The sequence below is a fragment of the Falco punctatus genome (genome assembly GCF_963210335.1).
Source record: "Falco punctatus genome assembly, chromosome: 6".
In the NCBI taxonomy this organism is placed as follows: domain Eukaryota; kingdom Metazoa; phylum Chordata; class Aves; order Falconiformes; family Falconidae; genus Falco; species Falco punctatus.
Window position 1 is genome coordinate 23,559,297 of NC_137585.1, and position 24,274 is coordinate 23,583,570.

At 42.1% G+C, this 24,274-nt stretch overlaps 1 protein-coding gene across 14 annotated transcripts in view; it reads right to left on the reverse strand.

The window, feature by feature from the left end:
* The window catches only part of CACNA1C (calcium voltage-gated channel subunit alpha1 C), a 468,525-nt gene that overhangs the window by 38,624 nt on the left and 405,627 nt on the right, over positions 1 to 24,274 (reverse strand). For 7 of the 14 annotated variants that reach the window (XM_080391539.1, XM_080391540.1, XM_080391538.1 and 4 more), the window contains 2 exons: positions 20,413 to 20,496; positions 19,678 to 19,761 (listed from right to left, as the gene is read on the reverse strand). The exons of 1 other annotated variant lie outside the window; for it this stretch is intronic. In XM_080391539.1, the coding sequence (XP_080247665.1) occupies positions 19,678 to 19,761; positions 20,413 to 20,496 (168 nt within the window). The remainder of the gene's footprint in view (positions 1 to 19,677; positions 19,762 to 20,412; positions 20,497 to 24,274) is intronic. 6 more of the 14 variants (XM_080391534.1, XM_080391531.1, XM_080391542.1 and 3 more) reach the window with 2 other exon arrangements.

Consider the following 24,274-nt stretch of genomic DNA (forward strand, 5'->3'; position numbering starts at 1 on the left):
TCCCCAACTCAGATCCAGGCCATGTCTGCACAGGGACCAGCCAGCTTCTAGTGCATCAGTCTGATTTATTAAACCCATAATATCCCAGTGCTAAAGCAACACTTTCTATTTATATATCCCCATTCCCTTACACGTAGTTCTGGGGAATAACATTGTTGTCACTAAGACAATGGCTTGGGACAGTCTAATTAGCTCTTGGCAACCTTACCACACCCACTACCGGCTGTGGAAAGTGAGTTGGTAAAGCTGGTTAGCTTACTGTACCTTCACCCTCCTCACAGCAAAGCTCCAGGGACCCAATGGATGCGTCCTTACAGGCCAAACAGAGCTGAGCTGAGCCCTACTCATGCCTGGAAGAGTCTAGTTGCTGTGAACACTCTGCCTGACATGCCTTGATTAACTTCTGGGGCCATTTCCAATGCTGAGAGCAATTCTAAAAAACACCCAAAGCTACACATATCCTTAGATGTAAGAAGCACAATTGAAAAGTAAATAAAACCAGATTTATCGGGAGCCATTCAATTCAATAGTAACATAATCCTTCAGGCCTAACCTCTACCATATGCCCTACATGCCAAACCTGTCTCTCGTTACTTCCTGTGACAACATTAGCAAAGCTGAAACTGATGTATTTCTTCTTCTGCCAATGGCAGAATTCACCCCTAGTGCCATGGAGTGTGCTCCTGTTCACCAAGGACACTGCAGTAACCAAACTGGCATTGTATTACCTAAATAAAAACGGTAGTTTGGAGGCACAGGATATTTGGTGATATAGGCAAATGAGAACAACTGAAAAACCCAAGGTACACCTAATCATATCATAGTCTTTTGGGTTAACTCATTGGTTTGGTAGTGTCAGCTTTCACTGCTTTTATCCTGCTCTTTCACATGTTTGCTCTTGTATTTTCTTTTCAGATCACATACAGGCAAAAGTTGGCTTGAATACGAAATAAAGGAGCAGTGCCCATAGAGACATTTCTTATAGACCAGACATAGACTTTGATTTTGTGTTGCTGGACAAACTTCTCCTTTCCAGCAGAGTTTCTCTGTCCCATCCCTTTTTCTCTTTGCAGTTTTGCAAATCATCTTTTCTAACAATAGGAGGACCCTATTCTGCTAGTTGCTGCATTCCTGGTAGAAGATACAAAGCCCCTTCAAATAACTGAAGGAAGCCCAACAATTTTCAGCACCTTTCAGGATTCTCCATCCTTCCCTGGCTGACAGTGTTGGTGCATCCGTGACTGACTGGCTGAAGAAGCCTTGTAAGTTACTGTGGAATATTATACCTTAATTATCATTAGTATTTCATCAGAAAGTACAGATAATAGTAATGTAACAGGCTAAAAAAATATGTATAAAAGGGTATAACTATATAAAGCACTGTTGATACAGGATGCTCAACTTGGAGGAGTTGGCATCACACTGAAAAACCAGAAACCAAAGGTTCTGAGTATCTTGGCACTGTTAAGAGAGTGAAGTAGAGATTGACTTACTCCTCTCTAGTTCCCTGACCTAACTGGTCTGTGCTTTAACACGGGGTCAAATATGTAGCAAATTATATCACAACCTAGAGTAAAGGCTCAAAAGCAGCATGAGAAAGTTGCTGTTAATGCTGGCAGGTGGTATTTGTACAAACTGCAGCACTGTGGGCTAAGGTTCCTGATCTGCCTGTGCCTACAGTATTCTGTGTGTGAGTATATGAGGGGGAAATCAACCCCCAGCTGTGGGTTGCTGAATACATTTTCTGATATCCACAGACGTTTCAGAGAGGAGCCAAATCCTACTGTTTTTCACCTGCGCCAAGAAGTCACCATATGGACCTGAGCACAGATATTTGAGAACCTGCTACTGGGACTTTTGAATGTGGCCATTCCTAACTATAAACTCAAGAGAGCTATTGCTAGTTTTTCCGAGAATCTTTGACCTTGCAAGTGATGTGGGTATGCCAATTTTAGGACAAGCACCTGAGAACGTAGCAGTCACATCAGTTCACAGGGATGGAGGCATGGTGATAGGTACTCGGAAATAAAGCTAGTGTCTAATGTCCATCTCTAGTGAACAGGATTCCATTTCAAATCTCAAATCAATGTACAGAAGCAAATTCTCATCTGTTTGATGTCTTTGAGAGAGCTTTTGGAGAAGCTACACCACTTAACAGAAGATGGCCTTGGCTGTACTATTTTACTTGCAGCCATCTCTTTTGTGTGTGGTCTAACCTGCACAGGAACTTCAAGTATTCCACCCTGCTTTTGTCATTTGTGGCACAAATAGCATGCACATAACTGAATGAGAAAGGGCAACAACAATGAGATCAGTCAAGAGGTCATGCTCTGCACAATTTCCATCATAGAGAAGAGGGTCCTGAAGTCTAAATCACAAACAAGTCGGGGGAAAATTAAGAGTGATGTAGAAGGTAACCTGCAGGCTTAGTGGGAAGAGAAATATCTGAGACAGGGTGCATCTGTGTAAAGGCACTCAGTGGGGATGAATGCAATGAAACTGCTTGGGCCATTTCTTTTTTTTTTTCCTCTTGATGCCACCGTATTTAAAAAACTAATAAGCAGAAAGAGCAGAAAAGTCAAGAAACAGAAAAGCAAGTTCTGGAAGCCAAAGTAAAGATTCAGTAGGATAAAGACAGGGATCCCTGAAGCATGTCTGAAAAGCTCCTCAGAATATTGTTGCCTGCATATATCTGATTTTAACTATGTTCAATGTGTACCAGAACACCTACATTTTAAACAGATCCATTGCTCAAGCTGCTGTTAACCTGTCTGCATCCTTAAAGCCCCTACAGGCACAAAAGGCACAGCTTAAGCCCATCATGAATTCAGCATCCCAAGTAAGGAAGTCTCTGGGAAAGAAGACAGGTTTACTCAATGGAGACATACTTAAAATCTCAGAGACCACAGAACTAAGGTAACTGATAGTACTGCTGTTCCTGCTAATCATATTCCACCGGGGTAGATGGGAGTAAGCCCTACTGGTGGCTATTTGCAAAGAACATTCCACCTCCAGATGGATACAAGGAGCATCAGTGTCTCCTGAACCTCCATACTGACTCACATATCAAATTTAGTGTCTGATCTTGCCATCAAGTCAAGGAAATAATTTTTAACAGGTTGTGTTTATGGGTTTCCAAATCCTGATTATAGCATGAATGCTTTGGAAGCTAGGAAAGGATAAAACTTGGACTCCAGGAGAATCAGTTTCAATGTTTCAAGGGCAATATGTAACAGTCAATATCATACAATATTTATGTTGTAATGTAATCCATTCTGAAATTCTGAGAAGGGATGACTTGGCTTTTCAGAGCTGTAAAAACAGGAGCAAAAATATGAGCAAAAAGACTAAAAAATGTATCATCATGTTAGTATCAAAGCCCCCTGAAAATATGCAAGGCTTAGAATATCTTCTGGATAGATAAAGATTTGGAAGAAAACACTAAGGTCTGTTAATAAATAGATTGAAATGTAAGTTTCAGTAGAAAAGTCCTGAGAGGAGATAACAATCCCACCGCATCCCTGTGGAACACTGGAGATGGAGGATCATGTTAAGAGATTTGACTTCCCTGGGGCTTTTGGCTGGTTTGCTGACAACTATAATGGCTATCCAGAGAAGGAGCACCTAGAAATGCCTGAAGGGGAGCTCCATTAGGTTTGCACAACGTATATTTAAACGATATATCCAATGAGGCTCCTTGACTGCTGGGTAAGTATGTTTCAGTAGTTGTAGAAGCCTGACTGCCACTGAGATGACAGTACAGGCAGGTGGCATTCCCACTACTAGCCCCATTGTTGTTAATAATGTTTTTACACCACAGGACACACCGAAGATGATGAGTACAGCTTCTTCAGAGGATCCAGTCTTTCCTAGGAAATCCAAACTGATCTTTTCCCAGCATTTGAGGAGTCAAACTTCCTTGCTGATAGATTTTTACTTTCTGAGAAGACTTCTTCCATTTGTAGAGAGGAATCTTTTTGCAAGACAGAATCCAGCCTTTATGTTGTGAAGAACTTGTCCTGGCTTAATTTGGGGAACATTTAAGCAGGCAAATGCACAGTGTTACTATTGCTTTGTTACAGCTGTCTCAGTCAATGCAGTGGTACAATGGCAGCCTTCTAATTTTGCCTGGTAGCCCCAGCTTTGAGGATATGAGAGGCAATACGCGTTTGAGATTTTGGCACCATGATATGACAGAGTATCTTCATATTTCTCAAGAAAACAAATGGTCATATGCTTATGTTGCCTTTTGTGACAAACAACCTATAATGGCATTTCTCCACTGAGCAAAATAGGGCTTGTGGATGAAGCTCTTAAGAAGACCACTTGCAGTAGTTGGTTGTTGGTGATGGATGTCTGCTGTTTCCTTCATTGCTGTGGACATTTGGAGATGAAAAGTTACCTATGAAGATGTTGTATCTGTTGGAAACTTGTCCATCGGTCTGATAGCCTTCTCCTGTGAGGAAGTGAGTGAGTATGATAGATGTTCACTTTTTACTTTTTTCTACTCATTGCAGGAAGGATGCCTCTGAGAATCCACACTGTAGAGTCTGCCTGAGCAGGCTGCAATGCCGTGTAGCTAGCTCCTTTGCAGCTCTAGGATACTAGTCTTTTCAAGCTCAAGTTCAGGTCCTCCAAGAGTCTTGCCTACATTAGTCATACTGCAACTGTGACCTTCTTGGGCACAAAATGAAGGGTGGAAAGAGACATTCTGGGGAAATGAGCACATCATACAAAGATTTTGAAGGGAATTAAAACCAGTTTCATTAAGGTATTCCTGATGAGCACAGTGATTTGATTTTGTTGCTATGGGGAGTGAGAAAGAACTGAAGGGCTGTTTCAGCTGCTTGGCCACTTCATCTTGACTGGATGTAGAGGGCACAAATAGAGCAACAGCAAGCCAACAGCATTACTGTTCTGGAGGTTTTTCTTTCACACATGTGGGTCACACTGAGATAGGATCTGCAAGGACTTGAACTTCAAGGAGAACAAGAATTTACCAAAGTATAGGAGAAAGGGAGGCTTAGAATTTTTTCGGTACCATGGAGACATGGTAAAAGAGAAGACACTAGACTTTCTTTTGTGCTTGTAGTGTCAAAAGTCTGAAGTGACCTCAGGAGGCTGGCTAACACAAGTCTTTGTGGAGCACTGGAAAAAGTCAGGGTTTCAAATCAACCTGGCTGCTGGCAGGATATAGCCTGCTGTTACTCTGGGGAGTTACCACAATCCCTTCCAGAGTCATCTGTCTGCCACTGCTGTGTGTGGTTTTAATCACAAGAACTCTAGGAATAATCCACCTGCCACCAAAGTGTGTGAGGTTATTATAAGACCAGGCAGAAATGTATCTGGTGTTTTGCTGACAGGGAATACTACTGGATTGCAGATGGCATAATTCTCAATTCCCACAACTTACAGTGAAATAAAATTATTAGCAGGAAAAAAAAATAATAAAAAAGCCAGACAATCTGCTCAAACTCTGCTTTCTTTGAGAATTTATGGGAATAGTTTGAATAAAACTAGCCAGAATTTTTATTTTTCCTACAAAAATATTTTGTTAGCAGAATGCTAATGCTGAAAGTGAAATGTTCTGTAGAAACATGTCAATTTTGAAAAAAAGCATTTCAGAAATGTAAGATTGAAATCTCATGTTTTGTCCTTGAACATTTTGAGTTTTCATTTCCATTAGAAATGTTATATAACTATGAAAAATCTATCTCAGACTAAACTGTTTCTACTTTACTAAAGCAATTTTCCTCAATTATTTCTGTTGGAATGATCTTTTACTGAAAATTTGGTAATTTTAAATTTTTATTCTATTTTAAAACAGAAAAAAATGTTACAGGAGTATTTTGTGGATCAAAACCCCAAGCATTCCTATACCTCTAATCTGGGTGAAGCACCAGAGGCTTTTTTGATCACTTCCATAAATTGAAGTTTGATTTTCATGCCCATTAGAAAAGGGTGCCATCTTACAGGAAAACAGGGTATCAAGGTGTATGATGCTGCCTTTACTGGGGCAAATGGTAAACACCTTGTTGATTTCTCTGGAAAAAGCCCTGAGTTGTTGCAGTGCAATGTAATATGCTAATCCTCAGAAAGCTCTGCAGAGGAGACTGAATCTCTTGCACTAGGGAATTAAAATTTTATTTGGTGCAATAAGGCAAATTAGGAAAAACGTGACACCTGCAATGAAGTTTGCCGTTACATTTCTGCCTGCACTTACTCATGTGGGTCAACAGACAAGTGCCAGCTCAGACAAATGCAATATATATGCATTTATACTTCACATAGATTCCACACGATTTCATATCTCAGTGGAAATATTAACATATCCGTATGCAACAAAAGCCTATTTCAAACACAGTTAATAAGGTCAAGGTAACTTTTAAAGCAAATGAGTCCTGCAGCTATCAGTTTTTTCCCTTCATTTCCTATATATTCTAAGATTTTGAAATTCTAGAGCTCGCTTTTCTAATTAGCTTCAAATATGCAAATCATACCAATTTGAATAGCTTATTAATTAATTTCATATATATATCCATGAAATTGTCAGACAGTAATCTTATGGTTCCAAGTGCTTAAGGTAAATATAAGGAAAGTAAATTGCTTTAATTTGGTTATGCAGATTACTCTAGACTGACAATTACTGGACAATTAATGAAGAGTCCCTTTTTACACAGTGGAAAGCTCTATTTTTTCCCGTGACTTTCAGAAAAGCAGAACAATTGGTAAAGTATATCTATGCAAATTATTCTTAATTTTCAGGATGTTTTACTAATACTTGTCATTAGCTCTGGGCAAATGATGAATTCAAGTCTTATGGTAATCAGGCCTGGGGGGCTCCTGAGAAACAAGTAGATATTAAACACTATCAAAGATGTAGTGCTCCATCTTTCAGGTACAAGTCCTGGTCTGACTCTGAGAGGCAGGTGCAGCTTGCCTGTGTTTTATTGTGTTTTGTGGGACAAGCAGCCAAAAAAAGCCCTAGAGCATCTGGCTAGGAAGGCTCTGAAGATAAACTGAGCCATGAAAATAAATGTTGAAAGACTACTTGCGTGCAGGACCTTTTGCTTTCATTTTACAGTTGAAGTGACCTTAAGGATTGGTTTGAGTATCATCTGAGGAGAGCTTTTGCTGATTTGAATACCTCTGCCAGAAGCCATGTGTGATAAACTGGACTGGTTTAATTCAGCTTGCCTTTCCACTTGACCAGTTCCTGATCCACAGGGCAAGGGCTCCCGAAGGAGGCAATCAGGCTGTCCCAGCCCAGAGCAGACTGAGGGGGGTGACCCTGGGAACAGACCAGACCACTAAGCAAGACAGAGAGAAAGCAAGTGTGAAAATTTAGAGTTCCCAGGTCTCCAGCTTTCCTCATCTCTGTTACCATCCATGCCAATGGTTTTCTCATTGCTGTTCCTAAGTAGTCAAATGTGCCTCACTGCCTTTCCTATAGCAAAGTTAATACGGCTTTTAAACACCAAACCCAGCAGTATGTTTATCACTGTGCTGGAAAGGGCAGTCTCCTGTTCCTCCACCTCTTTAGGAAGATTTAGCTCTCTATTACATTGATCATTATTCTCTTTCCCTTTTTTTTTTTTTCATTGTCTGGGAGGGACAGAGGGAAGAGAAATATGTGGGGCTGGTCTTCCAAAAGAAGCACAGGCTGTATCTGGTTTTGACTCATTCTGAATGTCAGTTCTTTTCATATCCAGGTTCTCCCATCCCAAACACCCAAATAAATCCACCAGCTTGACTTCTTATCTGTACCGGTATTGTGAAAGCACAGCTGCTCTGGAAGGCTGCATGCAGGGAGACGATCTCTGACATGGTTTGGCCAGCTAAGGTTCTTGTGTACTAAGACCATGCTGCTGATTTTGATCTTGAAATGAAAAAGAAGAGACTGTTCAAAGCATTCATAGCAGTCTTGGTTACTTTAAAGACATGCTGTTGTGTGCTGTTTCAAGTACTGACTTTGCCATTTCTTGTAACATCCCACAGCCTGTCTCAGAAAGGATGATGGCAGCAGAGCTCTTCTCTAAGATGAATTTCCTGAGACACAGGTAGGCAGGAGCTTTCCTTGTCTCCAACACCTTGCAATACTCCATTAGTACTGAGAGGCTCAGTAACATCTACTGGCTTCATCTTCCCTGGGGGCTGATGAGGAATTAAGTGAACTCCCACAAGCATGTCCCTCTGTCATGGCTGTGCTTGTCTTCAGTGCACTGAACATTTCAGTACTTCCACAGCTATTTGTTAATTACTTATTAATTAGCTGATAGGATTCTGTGCTTTGGGAAAAGGCTAAGGAAGAAGGGAAAATGAAGAACAGATTGAAACTTGGTGCCTTCTGTGTACTGGTGTTATTGGGGTTTCTCTGGGCAGCCTCATCTGCCTAGGGCAGAAAGGAGGCTGGAGACCTTTGGACTTTCTAGGGCTCCATGTGTGAAGAGGTTTGCTGGGAGCTCAATATGAAGGGTTTGTTGTGATGTGGTTGGCAGGAGAACGTGAATCCAGAAGGAAGCTTCAGCAGCATCTTTGCAGCTCCTGTATAACTGGTGGGGAATTACACTGGTGGTGTTAGGGTCAGAGGCAGGCCTGCAGTCTGCAGCAAAATACCCACTCCTTAGTATGGTAACTCTTCTGGGGACTAATGGAGCCAGATGGTGACTAGCTCATGAGCAGGTTTTTCCAGGGAGGAAGACAAGCAGTCCGTTAGATCAGAGACTCTGCATGCAGCTTTGCCGGAGCCTTCCTTTGGCAAGCCCAGAGACTCTGGGACAGGGTGAAGATGAATGAACCATCTTCTTCTTTGATGAAGGTGCTGAAAGAAACTGCACAAGCCATTGAAAACAGGAGAAAACCCAATCCACCTTCATTCAAATGCAACAGGAATGTGGATTGCAAGAGACAGTAGATACAGGTGAACTCTTCACCTCTGTTACTTTTGAGTAATGAATCTCTGCTCAAAGGAGGATAGCCAGAGATACCAGCAGCCCAAGGAAAGAGTTTCTTGTGGACCATTTTCATGTGAGATTTGTAGCAGTTAGTATTTAATTCCGAGGCTGTGTCTTTTCATTGCCTTTGAAATTAGAAAGTTATTTAATGTTGATGCAGAATGTTTCCTGGAAGACAGCAGCCTCAGAGCCACACTGGATTTCTGTATGTTAATATGGGATACAACAAAGCCTATGAGCCATTCTGGGATTGGAAATGTCAATCACAGGCATTATCAGAGCACGTTAGATGTGATCATATGGAGACTGCAGCTAGCTGTTACAAAGCTACTGCGCAACATTTTTTTGTTCTACACCTCTTTCCAAGGACAAATGATTATTGATTTGATGAATTCTTTGGTTAAAAAAAAATAGTAGGGATAGTTTGGATTATATGTAACGCTCACTGTGTGTGATTTACCCCGTTCAAGTCTGGGCAAACAGCTGAGCCTCAAAATCCCTAGCTCTAAATACCGATTTCTTTTAGTGTCTTTCTATTGACAAGTGTCTTTCTATTGACAAGTGTTTCTTTACTACTGAGGCATCTTTGCCTTCATATCTGTTCATATTAGGAAAAGATGTCACTTGATTTGACTTTGGGTGAAGCAGATTTTTTCCCAGTCACTCAGACAAGGCTCAGCAGACGGCACTTCTGTTATTTCTGAGTTTAAAAGTGAGAGAATACTGGGATGTGACCAGCTGGGATGTCCCATTACTCTGCAACAGTTTTACTAGCAATTAGAGCTGGAGCCACTTTTTTGGCCATCAATCAGCTGACCATAAGCAGCAATTCAGTCTCTACAGCTAGGTCATCTGGATGCATCAGGGAATGGGTCCCATTTAGCAGATGTCTAGGAATATATATGAAGAAGAAGTTATTTTCTTGGCATTTTGTGCTAAACAGTCTCCACAAAGAGCAGATCAGTGAGGGAAGGTAAGAGCACAGCCATTTTGAAAAGAGTTGTCTAGTGAGAAATAAAAAAATCCACATTATGTTTGCTTGGCTGGTACATATGAGGGTAGAAGGAGCAGGGCAGGAGCTAAATGAGGTTGATATATTGACTGTATTAGAAAAGGTAGGATTAGTTTAAACATGTTTACCTTTGATTACAAACCTGGCCTGGAGGCCACATTATTTTGCCTACCAGCAAAAACTCCAATCAGGTCTTTATATAACGTGAACCTTAAAAACTCCTGTTAATGTGCATTTGGGTTTGCAAAATGTTACTCATGACCATGCTTAACTGCTGCCCAGTGCCTAGCACAAAAACTTTCACAAAGGGAAGCAGCCCTTCCCCTGGACTAACAGTATCTGGGCTGAACACAGACAAGAAAAATCACTGATACAGTATGTAAAGGGGAACTAATGACTGCCTTGCTGAAAACTATTTCTAGTGCTCCTGGGAATGGGAAACATGATTTCTGCCACCCAAGATTCCAGCAAAATTTGGAGAAAGTCACTAGGGATAAGAAGATAGGGGAGAAGAGAAAGTTAAAGAGGAAAACAAGTAAAATACTTGTGTTTTCCTTTCTTCTGTCACCTTCATTGCTTTCATTGCAACTGGCAGGGCAATCTGGAACCAGTTAGCAGATCTCTAAATATGCATAATAGTATGAGATGGTGCATGCAGTGAGGTCTTGGAGGCCCAATGTTAAAAGGTCTTGTAATTTGGATGAAGAACAGAACCTTTTTCAGAAAAACTGAATGAGTGAAATACAGGGGATTGTGCACACTTTATTACTGCAGTCTGTGTGTGGAGAACAGCAATGTTGGAAAGTTCCTTGGGCGTTCTCGTCAAAGTAGGTCTTAGAAAAAGGAGAATTAAATGCCAGAAAACATCTTTCACTTCTTCAAGGAATTGCCTTAGATGACAGAACTAGCTGGATTTGAACTCACCTGAGCACTTTTTTGACCATCTAACTTATGGTGTTTAGGGAGCTATCATTAATTAACATTAATATATTCAGAGGCTATCGAAGGAATCAGAGATTTTTCTATGGATACATATAAAGATACAATCTCTACTAGAGTTCAGGGAAAGTTAAAAGAAACTTTTGCTAGGCAAAAGGAATGATTTATCCTGGCTAGCAAGCCAATGGAAAATATAACCAGCTTGGGGTAGTTCTAGTGTTTTTTGTTATTTTTTCTTTTGAGCTTTTTAACTAGCTTTGTGGGAAAACATACTGGAATTAAAAGGAAAATGAAATACAACTGTATTATATCACAAATGTTGATACCAGAACATTGTAGTATTTTTTTTTTAAAGTGAGGTGGTAGAAAAATTACAAGAAAAATTAAGTGCTGGTCAGAAAATCTGGATGTAGGCTTTTTAAAGAGCTCTTTGTACTGAAATATACATCACACATTTTACCATTGAACCAACACAGGACAAGGCCTGTGGTACTTTTTGTTCCTACTATTAGCTATTACTGTTATTGTAGCAATAAATCACAGTCCAACAAGAAAACAGGATTCCTTCTTTAAAAGTCTTAAAACCCACCAAGGTTTTGGGTATGTGAAAGCCCACAGTAATTACAAGCACGAGTCACTCCTCAGTGCAGTCAGTAAGACACTGTGCCCCACCATTTTAAAGAGAGGTCTAAACATTTTCACTCAGAAGGACTCCAGACTGGTTTGTGCATCAAGTCTTACAGCTATAGGGCTATATAACTTCCTTTTTCTTAAATTTATCCAATAAGGCAAATTTATTTTTATGCTACTCTTAAATCTCCCCTGCATTAAAATACATTCTGATTATTCCACACACCTGGAATAATGTTGGAAGCCAAGTATAACAAGTAGTTTTGTGGAAATCACAATATTGAGGTATTTCCTCAAAACTGGGTAGTATGGCGAGTCTTTCAAAGTGGGAACTACATGCTTTCTTCATATGGTGCTAATACTGCTAGTCATCAGTAACAGTTCAAATACTCAGGTAAACTAAAGAAGGACTCATCTGCATTTACTATCTCCATTTTCTGCCAAAAATATGTACTTTTTTCTGTTTGCCCATGTTTCATATAGGTTTCCTTACAGTAAACTTGCACAGTTACTAAAATCACCTAACTTTGAATGGGCAAATCACATAATGAACTCTGGAAATGCACTCAGAATATCAACGTTTTTAAGCCAAAAGAGAATAAAAAAAGAGGCCCCATCTTCATGACAGAAATGTACATACATAAAACCAAAAAAAACCCTGTTCAAACATGGTTGTGGTCAGATAGTGTTACCATACTTCTTTCTCACCAACACAGGGTGAAAAACATGCAGCAGAATTCTTGATTAAGCGTGGTAGGTGATCAAATTCAAATCAATCTAAGACTCATTTGGGGAGGAGTTCAGGGAAGCTCTCCTGATGTTCACCAAAGGCAAAATAAAGCACTAGTAACTGCCACTGCTACAGCTCACAACCATGCTTCAACTTGGCTTCCTACATACAGAAGCTGGGGCCACCGTGGTGTGTTACCTGGATTATTCCTATGATAAAATCACCCCCAGATATTAGAAAAAGCAAACTAAATCCACCCCAACCCCCATCAATTTTATCAGTAGTTTTCCCAAAAAGAAAACAAGTCATATATACATACATATACACGCACACAGGGATAGCTCAGGACTACGCACAACTTCTAGGATGGCAGCAGTAAGGGTATGACAACACAAGATGTCAAAAGAAGCCACTGTGCTTCTCCAGCCCTTTGCTACATAATTTGGAGGCCTCTGCTACTCAGACAGCATTTGAGAAAGAGAGAGAGAGAGAGGGAGGGAGGGAGATGTTTTCTACCTCTTCTGGGAGGTTTGGGTAAACGAACTTGCGCGTTCCAGGAATTGCAAAGATTTGTGTCCAGTGGCAGCTGATGGCCAAAATCTGAGCAGCAAAGGGCACGGAAGCAGAGAGAACCAGACAGGCAGAGACAGAAAGACAGACAGACGCAGCGACAGAGATGAATGCCAGTCCCAACTGAGGTGCAGACTAGATGTATGTCGTCCTTCCACCGATCCTTGCTCCCATTGCGGGGGTGTGTGTGTATAGGACTGTGTCGCAGGGGGCGACCACTCCGGTCCTTGCACAAGTGAAATGCCCTGGGGCAGCTCTGCCTGAATAAGGACCGCAGGATTTATGCCACTGGTTCTCTGCCTTCAGACACATTGATTGAGGGTGAAAATGAACTTGTGAGGTTTAGTGTGGCTGGAGACGAGGGAGAGGACAGCAAGGGAGAAAAGGAAGAAAGGCAGGTGGTGGGTTAAAAGGGAGAAGTGCAGCAGAAGGTGAGAGGGAGAGTATAGGCTGTCAGCTATTCCAAAGAATGGGAGCAGGAGCCCATGACAAATCATATGAAGCCTCTCAACACCAAAAGCAAGATGACTGTAAGGAAAGGCCCCATGCGCCAGGTTTAAGCCTGAGCTGCTTTACTTCAGAAATAAAAATGACTAAAGGAGAAATCACTGCACAGGTCTCCAAGTATTCTTGGGAGCTGGATGCTTAGGTACTTTTCTGGCCTTACTGCATCAGTACTCAGGAATCAACCAAGCTGCAACCCTCTGCTGACTTCCTACCAGAATCTGGAAACTTTTACAGAAGTGCAAGATATGAAGTACTCAGTTCTCCTGAATATCTGATAGACAAACACCAAACCACTGCCCAGCAGACCTGGGAACTATAGAACTGACCAATGTTTTCTAGGGGAACTCATAGGGCAAGATGGCTTTTGGCTTTCTCTAACCTTCTTCATAGAGGTGCTACTTCCTGAAGCACCCAGGTCCTGTGTCTCCCAGATGCCGCCCTGGATCAAATATCTCGCATAACATTGTACTTTCCTTTTTTTCTCTTCCTGTCACCTCCTCCATTAAAAAACCCCACCATCTCCATCAACCCTCAAACCAGTCGCAATGCTCACTCTTAGGCAAATGTGTGCTGCTACAACGGGAGGGCAGGGAAATACTCCATTATTTCACAAAAGCCCGCAAGTCACCAATTCCCTTGTCCCTGACAGTTCTCATCTCATATCCATGCACACCCCCCTGGCTTGTCATGTCTCCTGTACTGCACTGCATACCTGTCATGGGTATCTCTCCCTCTGTCCTGCAGTGTTCACAGACACACTCAGACACGCAAGTATGGTCACTGAGTGGAACAGGCAGGATGGATACCAGTCCAGATGGTTTTGCTGAGTCATCCTCATGCACTCCCAGACACAGCTGATGCACACGAGGTACCCGCACATGCAGACATGCTCAGAGGCACTGGCAGAAGCCCTTGGCACCAGGCTCACAAGTAGGCACAACCCCTTCCTCCCTGACATTCTTTCAAGACAGACAGACAATCAAACACACTGTCACTGGTACCTATGCTGGTGCTCTGGAGACACGCATGCTCCCACCTGAACATGCCTCTGTAACTCGAACACATCTGCATGCTGTGAATTTCTCCCTGCAGCTGGATGGGCCAACCTCTTGGCTGGCCACAGGGACTTATCCAGCTCAGCAGGCACCGCTATGGCCATCGCTTTGGTGGCAAACAAAGCCTCAGCCACAGTGCGTCTTTGCTCTGACACCAGCATGGGAAAGGGTGAATGAAAAAGGACTCCATGGGACCAGAGAGGTGTCAGCTTTTCTCTCTGACTGAGAGGAAGGAGGTTGCATTAGCAGCTTTCCCAGTGACTCAGGGTCTGACTGGTTTTAGTCCATCACTTTGGGCACTGTACCACCGAGCACAAATTGAACTTGAGTTCCCCCTTTGATACAGTGCAACAAATAGTAATGAGCAACTTTCTTTGCCTGGAGGAGGGGACAGCAGGCTGTCAGTCAGCTTCACAGCACTCCAGGCTCTGTCTGCTGATGTGAAAAGGAAGCAAATGCAAGCCTGTGCCTTGGGATACTTCTGCGATAATACATTCCAAATTTTCTGGCTTTTATTCAACTCCCATAATATTTTTTTTCCTATGATGATGATGATGATTTTTACCACCTTAATGTTTTCTTCTAAGGAGCTTAAAGGGTTTTGTAAACACTAATGACAATGCTTTTTTAACATTGGGAAAAGTAATCTCCAATTTACTGATGGGGAGACTGAGGTATAGGAATCTAGTCAAAGTCCAAGGAATACAAGCCACAGGCCCTACTTTCCAGGCACTATATATTACACCATCTTCCATCTTGTTTCCTAAAAGTCATTCTTGGTCTTAGCACTTAAAAAGAGTTGACACTCTTGTCACTCAGATGTGGTCTCTGACTTGGAAATTCTTTTTTACACAGCAGATTAAAAAGTCCTCCCTTCCCTCTTTAGTTACTTATGAAGTGGCTTAAGAGTGGCCCAAAACAGAACAATTGAGTATTTCCAGTAAGTTCTGAAAAATCTTCATTCTGTGACTAGGAAATTAGTTATCTTAACACTCAGTGAGAAGCAAGGGTCTGAAAATGCAGCCTGAAAGTAAGGCAATTTAAAAGTGAATTTGGTGGAAACTGTGCCACTCTCTCAAGTTTTCAAACCCACCAGATTTTAGCCCTTTGCATGCACTTAGTTGTGTGAGATGCACATCCATGTGTCTGTACAGGGAGCTGGCTGGTGGGACTAGGGGACCTGGGAGATGTTCCCACGTTGCAGTAAGCAAGTGGGCCTAATGTGATGCAGTTGGACTTACCACTTGACATATCTCCACACCATGGAGGTGTTTTAAATGGAGGCTTCCTAAAGGACTCAGAAATGCTGAAGGCAAACTGGGGGCTTACCTCATGAGTACATGCCTTCTCACTATTTTTGAATGCACAGCCATGCTAACAAAAATATGCTGAGCTTGACATGCAAGTGTACACTCACTCACCGGCATGCAGATGAACATGCCTGCATACAGGAAACTCTCAGATACAAACACCCATCCATAAGCAGATCAAACTGGCACAGTAAGATAGCCACATTGGCTCAGAAAACATGTTTAGAGACTCAGTTACATACACAACAACCTATGTGCCTCCATCAATAACCATTCACAACACAAATTTGTATGAAATACGTAGGCTTGCATTCACTCTCTCTTTCCCCCGCACATGGATTCATGTCTGCTCACTCTCCCATGGATTTGTAGCCCATACACAGGCATCCAAACACATTCAGGAACATTTACTACAGCCGATGGAGTGCACACACGAAGATCCACCCATGCACACTCACATATATCTTAACGAAGATTTTAGTCTGGGAAATTCCTTTTCAAGAAACAAAAATAATTGTCAAAAGGAAAAAACAGAGCATGGGGAAATGCACAAATAGATGCAAGCGCATACCTACATGCACACTGTGGAGCCTGTCAGTCAGGGTTCCCACCGCAACTACAGCTATCGCAGCTCAGCACCTGCTGGGTATGCTTCCCCTGTATGCAAACGTCTGGTGAACCTCACAGACATTTCACGCTTACATTTCTATGGCCACATCAGACTAACCTGTGCCAGGTACCTCCATCTCCCCTAACTGACCGCAATGTAACTGTCCCTTAGCTCCAAGAGCAGCACTTTCCAAGACCCTACCAGAAATGTTCCTCAGCTTCTAAGGAGTTGGACAGAAACATCTTACCTGCAGCTGACCAGGCTAAATGTCTCCAATTAGTGGAATTTATTGGCATTTTAGGGTTTATTTTTTCTTTCTTTTTCAGACGCCAGGTGTCTTGGAACAAGACAAGACAGTATACGGAAACACAAGGCAGGGTTTGCTCAAACCCACAAACAGCAAGAAAGCAACAAGCTCCTGAGGAGAAGGGGAGGAGTATATCTGAGAAACTGCCTCACACTGCTTGGGAAGATAACAACTGTCCATCCAAGATGGGCTGCTACTTCCAAAGCCCGTTTGCTACAGATGTAACATATCAAGTGCTGCTAGCAGGAAGGGAATCCAACAGGACAAACCAACATACAAAACATTCTCTTATTCAATAAGGGTTATAAGTGCAAAGGGATTTCAGAACATTTCAGAACAAACTCAATCCATAGCTGCTGCTCATTTATCAGTGCATCAAAAGATTGTGCAAGTTTTTAGTAACAAACATTAGAAACTAGTAGCAAAGGACTTGCCTAGATAAAAAGAGAAGATTTAAACATGCCAGGTAACAAAAAGACGTGTGCAGAAATCTGTAAAAACTGTATAGAAGGAAAGGATTCTTTAGAGGAAACAGAGGGACCATCACGCAATGCTCTTCATAACCCTTCCTAAAAGTCAGGGCCGCTCCTGCTGCCTCCTCAACTAAGACAGGTGATGGTTGTTTGGACAGAGGCACACCCTCATTTTTCATAGACTTCTATAACCAAAAGCTGGATTCTGGGCCTTGGCTGGCACAAACCTGAATTTAGATAGGGAACAGAAAAGAGAGGGTGCCTTGTCAGTGGTAATTAAGCACACCAGTATGGATAGCCCTGGAGACTGAAGATCAGAACATCGCACAATTAACAGCAGCGTGACCTTCTTGACAACCTGCTAAGAACAAATGTGATTTATCCTGCTTAAATTTACTCTCTGAGCACTGGGTGTCTAGACGAACCTAACAAACCTAGACACTCACCAGTCACTGGATGGGCACCTCCAAAGAGCAATTCGTTTCACCTGTCATAGACACATACAGGGAGACACCAGCTGGCCTGGGGGGGATGCATTTCTCTCCATGGACAGTAAGAGGAGGCCTGGGTGACTATCTGTCTTCCTCTCGGATGACTAAAGTTTAATGAGATGTATATCAAAGTGACTGAACCCATGACGTAAAAAGATCTTTAATTTATAGGAAACTACTGTGAATTTCTTCCAAAGGATCCATTAGATTTTCCCTCCAGTACCGGGTTTCTGACTATGATAGACCTCCATTTATTTATCAAAGCACAAGGATTTCCCTCCTTTCTGCTTGGAAGACTTTTGTATAGATTCAAATACAACAGTCAGGAAAGTCTTCTTGATATTTAGCCTAATTCATCTCTAGTTAACTGCACTTATTTCCTCAATTACCATTTACAGTTCTGCCTCTATGGATGAGAATTGACCTTTTCCACATTCTGAAGGCTATTGCCAGGTTCCCCATTTAGTTTTCTTGCAACTAGTACGGCATACAAAAAGCTTTCATTCCATTCTTTAAAATTAACAGCTTCAGCCTGCTGATCATTGTAATTGCCCTCTACAAAGTCAGCCCAATCCTAATATCTCTCTAATAAAAGGGTACCCAAAATTGTTTACAACATTCTAGGGGAAATTTTGTAAGCAACTTTCTATGTCCGGAAAGTAGAAAATTTAAGAGATGCAAGATAAAAGTTCATTTTCAGTTAGAAACTATTTTCCATTCTCTCAAAAAGACAAGGAACATAGACTAGTGTCAAATAAAATATTTCATTTACTCTAAATCAAAATATTACAACTTGGATAAATGTCCCTGTTTCAGAATTAAAAAAAAAGAAAAGTGGTTGAACCAAGATAAAAAAATATTTTGTTCGGAAAGTTCTAAGTAAGGCATTTTGAATTTTTCAAAACGTTGCCTACATTTTTCCCTAAACTCAGCACTGAGTGAAAACTATGCTATCACTTTTCTACTTGCGATGGATTGCCTCTACAGTACATAACAATTCCAAGCTGGAATGTTTATTCAACAGCCACATCATTTTGCAATTCATGATTGATTTGCTCTTCATTAACATATTTACAGCAATTTTCTTTCAATCTTTCTATTTTCCTGGCCTTGCTAAGCTGAATTTTGCCATGCAATTTTTGTCTGTGCTCACAAACCCAGTGGGTCCTTTGTAGTCTTTCTTTTGGGAATCTGTGCATTTCCTGCCTGTCCTTTGTCTATTTATTCTATAATTCTACATCCATCCACCTCCAAAAAAAGACAGAGGAAAAAGTTTGCCTGATGTGATTTATTCTTTGAACACCAGCTGCTCATTTCAGTCTCCGTGGCTCATTCAATCCTTCACCTGTCTGCTGAGATGGGTGCTAGTGGGGCCAATGAGTTTCAATTGTGCTGGTGGAATTTGTGAGATGGAGCAAACCGGGTTGCAAACCCCCCAAAAATGGGTTGAAACTTTGTTTTTCTTCGGGCTTTCTGTTTTGTTTTTATTTGATTTACCTTTTTTCAAATAAGTAGTGGAACATTAGGAGCAGGTTCCTCTAAACAGAGATGATTTGGTCTTTATTTCTTTTGGAGAAAGCCTGGGTGACGAGGCACAGGGAGGATTCCTGGTTTGGTTCCCGCAGTTCTACCTCGAAAGAACTGACGTTTAGCTTTCTGTGGGGTGGAGAGTACTGAACTGCCATGGGAAGCAGAGCATTACACTGAGTAGACCAAAGTGCTGGCCTGGGACTATTCTAGCAGCTTCCCATGGCACAAATAGCTTTTTCACTTACACTCCACGTTTCCCATCACTTTTCCTGCTATACAGTTTAATTCATGCCAGGCGGGTTATGAAGGGAAGAAAATGACGCAACAGTCAAAAAGTCCTTTAAGTCGTTCCAAAAATTAAAACAAAATAAAAAGAAAACAAAACAAACAAGGGGGGGGGGGGGAGAGGAGAGAGAGAGAGCGCTTCAAAACTAAACAAAAAGCTCTGAAAACAAACTCAAAAGAAAGGAGGAAGGGGGAGGAAAAAACCAAAAAGAACCCGGGAAAGGCAAATGAATGTTAGAGCAGGCACGATCATGGACAGACGCCAGCTACTTACGTTCACCTCGGTGATTGCTATATCAACAATGCTACCCACAACAATCAAGGCGTCAAATGTATTCCATGCATCACAGAAATAGTGCTGCATGTGGCAGAGAAGCCAAGGAAAGAGAGAGAGAGAGAGAGAGAGAGAGAGAAAGGAAGAGAAAGAAAGAAAGAATGAAGGAGGGGGGAGGGGGGGAGGGAGAGAGAGAGGGAAAGGGAGAAAAGAGGGAAAAAAAGTAAAAAATAAAATAAAATAAAACAAAAAACCAAAATAAAACAAAACAAAAGCATGAAAGAGGGAGAGAAGAGGAAAAAAATAAGAAAAGAAAGAGGTTACGTGGGCATATTAAATAGTCTCTTACCACTCTACAGTATTGGTTGTTCAAACCTCTGTAACATTTCACATGATGGAGGGTATCAACAAAAGCCTGGTTAGTCAGAAAGTTACACTCAAGCATGTCTACCTTTTGGAGGGAAAAAAAGCACACACGCCCCAAACTCTGTGCGCTTTCACCAGTCACAGCCTTGGGGCGAGCTATGACAAGTGAAAAAGAAGGAGGCATTTCCCCCCCCTCCTTTTTTTTTCCCTGGGAGAAGGAGAAGGACGACGGCAAGTTCAATAAAAGCATGACTAGAGGGAAAAAAACCAGAAAAAAAAAAGAGAGAGAGAAAGAAAGAGAGAAAGAAAGAAGGAACAGCAGAGGAGGAGGAGGTGGTGGTATCCTGGGGAGGGTAGAGTAATACTCACATTAGTTTCACTGAGAATGACGTCTATAATGCTGCCAATTACGATGAGGAAGTCAAAAACATTCCAAGGATCACTAAAGTAACCCTACATAAGGAAGGGGCAGGCAGGATGGGGATTAAAAAGGAATGTTAGACAGACAAAAACAGTTCAAAATTACCATTAGAATTACTGCCCTGATACCTCAAGGGGTTTTCTTCTTAAGTCTACTTGTTGCGTCTCAAGCTGTAGCCCAGTCCTGGGATCCCTGACTTGTGTGAGGAGCCACTCTCCAGCTAATGTGATCCCAGGCAGCCATCCCTCCCCTCCAGCTGTGGGATGGGGAGTGAAGGGAAGCCCCACAGATCACTTTGAGCACGGCTGCTCACAGGAGTAGGGCTTGTACGACCAGCTCCTCCAGATATCTCCGACTCCTAGCAACACAGCGCCCTTCCCCATTTGATTTAGGTTTGGCTGGGGAAAGAGTACAGGAATTATGTCATACAGTTCTCTCAAAAAACAGCTCCCCTTCTGCCAGTGTGAATATCAATCCACCAGTCCATATTCCAGATGTAACGCCCTGCGCTGGCACTGGGAATGGCCAGCTGCCATGTCCTGGTGGAGCAGAGGGCACAGTCGAGCTGGGGATGTGCTATTTAAACCTCGCTATCACCTTTATTTTTACGCAGCCACAATGAGTATTATGACAGTCAGCAGCCTAACAGTTTCTATTACTAATTCTTTAGCTCCTGTCTTAAAACTACAGAGCAGGACTGGTATTTCTTTTACTCTGAAAGCACGTCTGCACCACAAAATGAAGGTGTGAATGTAGCATGTGCTGGCACATCCTGCCAGGAAGGGATACGAACAAGAGCAAAGTCAGCTTCAGCATGTGCTCAGAGTGAGACTTAGTGCTCACTCAGGCCAGAGATAGTGCCACAGCGTCACTGTCACATTAGCTGTCTAGGACAAGCTGTGGCAGATCCCCTAGCATGTGCTAAACTCACACCTTCATTTTGCTGTGCAGAATCACATTCAGGGGCTATCTCAAACACCTCATGGTCCTAAGCAGAGCTCAGGAGATGCTAGTCAACACTGCTTACTATCCCCATCCTGCATGATTTTTCACTGGATAGGCTGTAAGGATATAGGACCCTTTTGGAAAAGGTTCTGTTCAGCCCAGAAAATGAGCTTTTATATGTAAAACTTCCTGTACAAGTCAATGTCATGAGCAAAGAAAATTTATCTTGGCTCACTGAACACCTGTGCCAACTTCTTCCCCTTGTTCTGCAGTCTTAAAAGGAGGCGAACATACAAATCCTCCATGCTCCTTTTTATGTGTTTGGTTTTGTGAGCATGGGCTACTCTGACCTCCCTGTTTCCCAGCTGCAGCATGTCTCCAGTGAGACTGAACCCAAGTTGCACTGTGACTGCTATTCTTAGCCAGAGAGGCAGGTCATGGGTAAAGTGTGAGTCTGTGTTCCCAGGCAGTGTTGCAGAAAGCAAAAAGGAGAAAGGAAAGAAAAAAAAAATATCCCAGCACTGGCACTGTACAAGCCATGCTTGGGAACCTGAAATTACTGTGGGTTCAACCATCACACGGAGCAGCCACTGGCAAAAAGTGTCTTTGTAAATGCTGAAACACTGCCTCCAGGATGCTTTGAGACTCACAGTTATAAACTGCATTACACTTGGGGCAGGGAAAAAAAAAAAAAAGAAAAAAGGATGAATCAGAGAAAGCCACTGCCCAGCTGGTTCCACACCAGTGAAGGGAGCTGGTAAAGTGGACTTTGAAATCTCCTCAAAACCAGAAGAAAAACCCCTTTATTCTGCAGCCTGAAATAGGCAACTCTTAGCAGATCTACACTGGGAGGAGTAGTCATCCCATGGCTACATATTACTACGCAATTAGCTACAACAGGGAGGAAGGAAACAGAAGCAAAAGCAAATTCAGAGAATATTATTATTCAGCATCCAGCCTAGAAAATACACAACAAATATTAGAATGAATTCAGCAGTGATGTCCAGCATCGTTAGCAACCAGATGGACCTGGAATAAAACTGTAATTAGACTTCACCAAGAGGAAGGGGAGGGAGAGAACAGCAGATTAAATTGTAGAGGCAAATGCATTTTGAATAAATAGAGGACAGACAGACCATACAGAGTTGCAAAAAGTGCCTTTGCAGCCTGATGCGACCCTGGCAGACAGTACACTTGCAGGATCAAAGAGAACGGACAGACAACAGACCCAATCCTCCTGCCCCTGTTCATGTGCACAGACCTGCCGAAGGCAATGGCATTGCTCACATGCCAAACAAATACATGCATTCAATAGCATGGCTATCTTCCAGTTCCTTCTAAAATGGCATAGTTTAGGAACTATTACGGATTTCAGCAGGAACCCAAACAACTCCAAAAAATCAGAGGTCGCTTTTGGGCAGCTGCAAGGGTAAAGATCCAAAACAAACTGTTCAGGTTGTGCCTGGCAAGATGATGACTATCTATTTTTAAATCAATGGTGATTGATAGGTGGATATTTTTACTATGATTGGCATCATACTGCAAAGAATGTTTTTGGCGTAACCAAATTCACAATTTATTTTTACTCAGCCACTTCTTGCATAAAACCCAATAGCCACTGCTGCTGGTAAACCAGCATTTGCTGTTGGTACAAAACCCAGGTGACCAGTAGCATTGAATCCTGTCCTCAGGTGACTGCTGAAGCCAGTGAATTAAATTTTGCTCCCATTTGCAGTAATGCAACCTCACTGGCAGCAATGACACTGCACTGACACAGTTGACACATCTCAGGAGGGATTCAGACCTGGAAAGAAAAGGTCCCTTTTTCATTGCCATCACAAATAGCTGCTTTGGACCTTTGTGACACCACAGCATGTCTGGAGTCACTCTACTAACTTTGGTAGTGTCGCTCCAGATTTAGACTGTGAGGTCTTTCTCCTGGGATGCTCTGCTGAGCCTCATCAGCCAGCTCTTTGCTTGAAAGTCATGGGCAGGTCTGCTCTGGAATCACAGAAAAAGCATTATCGTGGTCTGTTATTGTGTGTCTGTAAGGTGAGCTCAGAGAGCTCTTCTCTTCCTCCTGTACCTCTTAGATGAGGGATAGAGCAGAACCATGGATATGAATGCAATTTTACTCAACCCCACATCCAATATGCCAGTGTTGAATTAAGGAAACACATGAATTTTAAAACCTTCCTTTCCTCCTCACCTGCTCCCTCTGTGTTTCAAACAGAAGGGTGAAAAACAGGAAGATATTATTCACAGTAAGAGAGCTCAAAGAAAACAGAGAACATAGGTGCTTCACTTGTGTGCAAGGTAATGGAATTCTTCTTTAAAAAGCCATCCTCCTTAAAGACATTTACCTATGAACAGCCATGTGGTTACTTAGCTTTAGATCAGACCTCATAATCTTGTCAGGAGTTACGAGTATACATCGAGAGTGAACTACACCCCTTTGGGACTTGCCTCTTGTGACCTCCAAGTACCTCTTCAAGCCACATTCCTCACTGGAGTGTACCAGGGTGGCTAATGAAAGATAAGCTGAATGAAGGAAAAGCTTTCAGTCTAATAAAGAGGTTGTATTTCCAAACTATTTTTCCCACCAGAAAGTTCTGTATACTTTTCCCAAGGGGGTGGAGGTCTGACTGGAAATGAATTGATGGCACTGTTTGTTTTTGCAGTACAGGAATTTAGAGTGTAATACCATATTTTACCCTTAAAGGGAGATTTTTGACCCTGATTTAGCTGTATAATTGCATGCCACATAATGGCAGCCTCAGGGTTTACTGGGGAATGGTAGTCACCCTCTCTTGTGGGATATCTTTGGAGATCCATGAAGCTTTTGGGGAGAAAGGAGGACAGAAA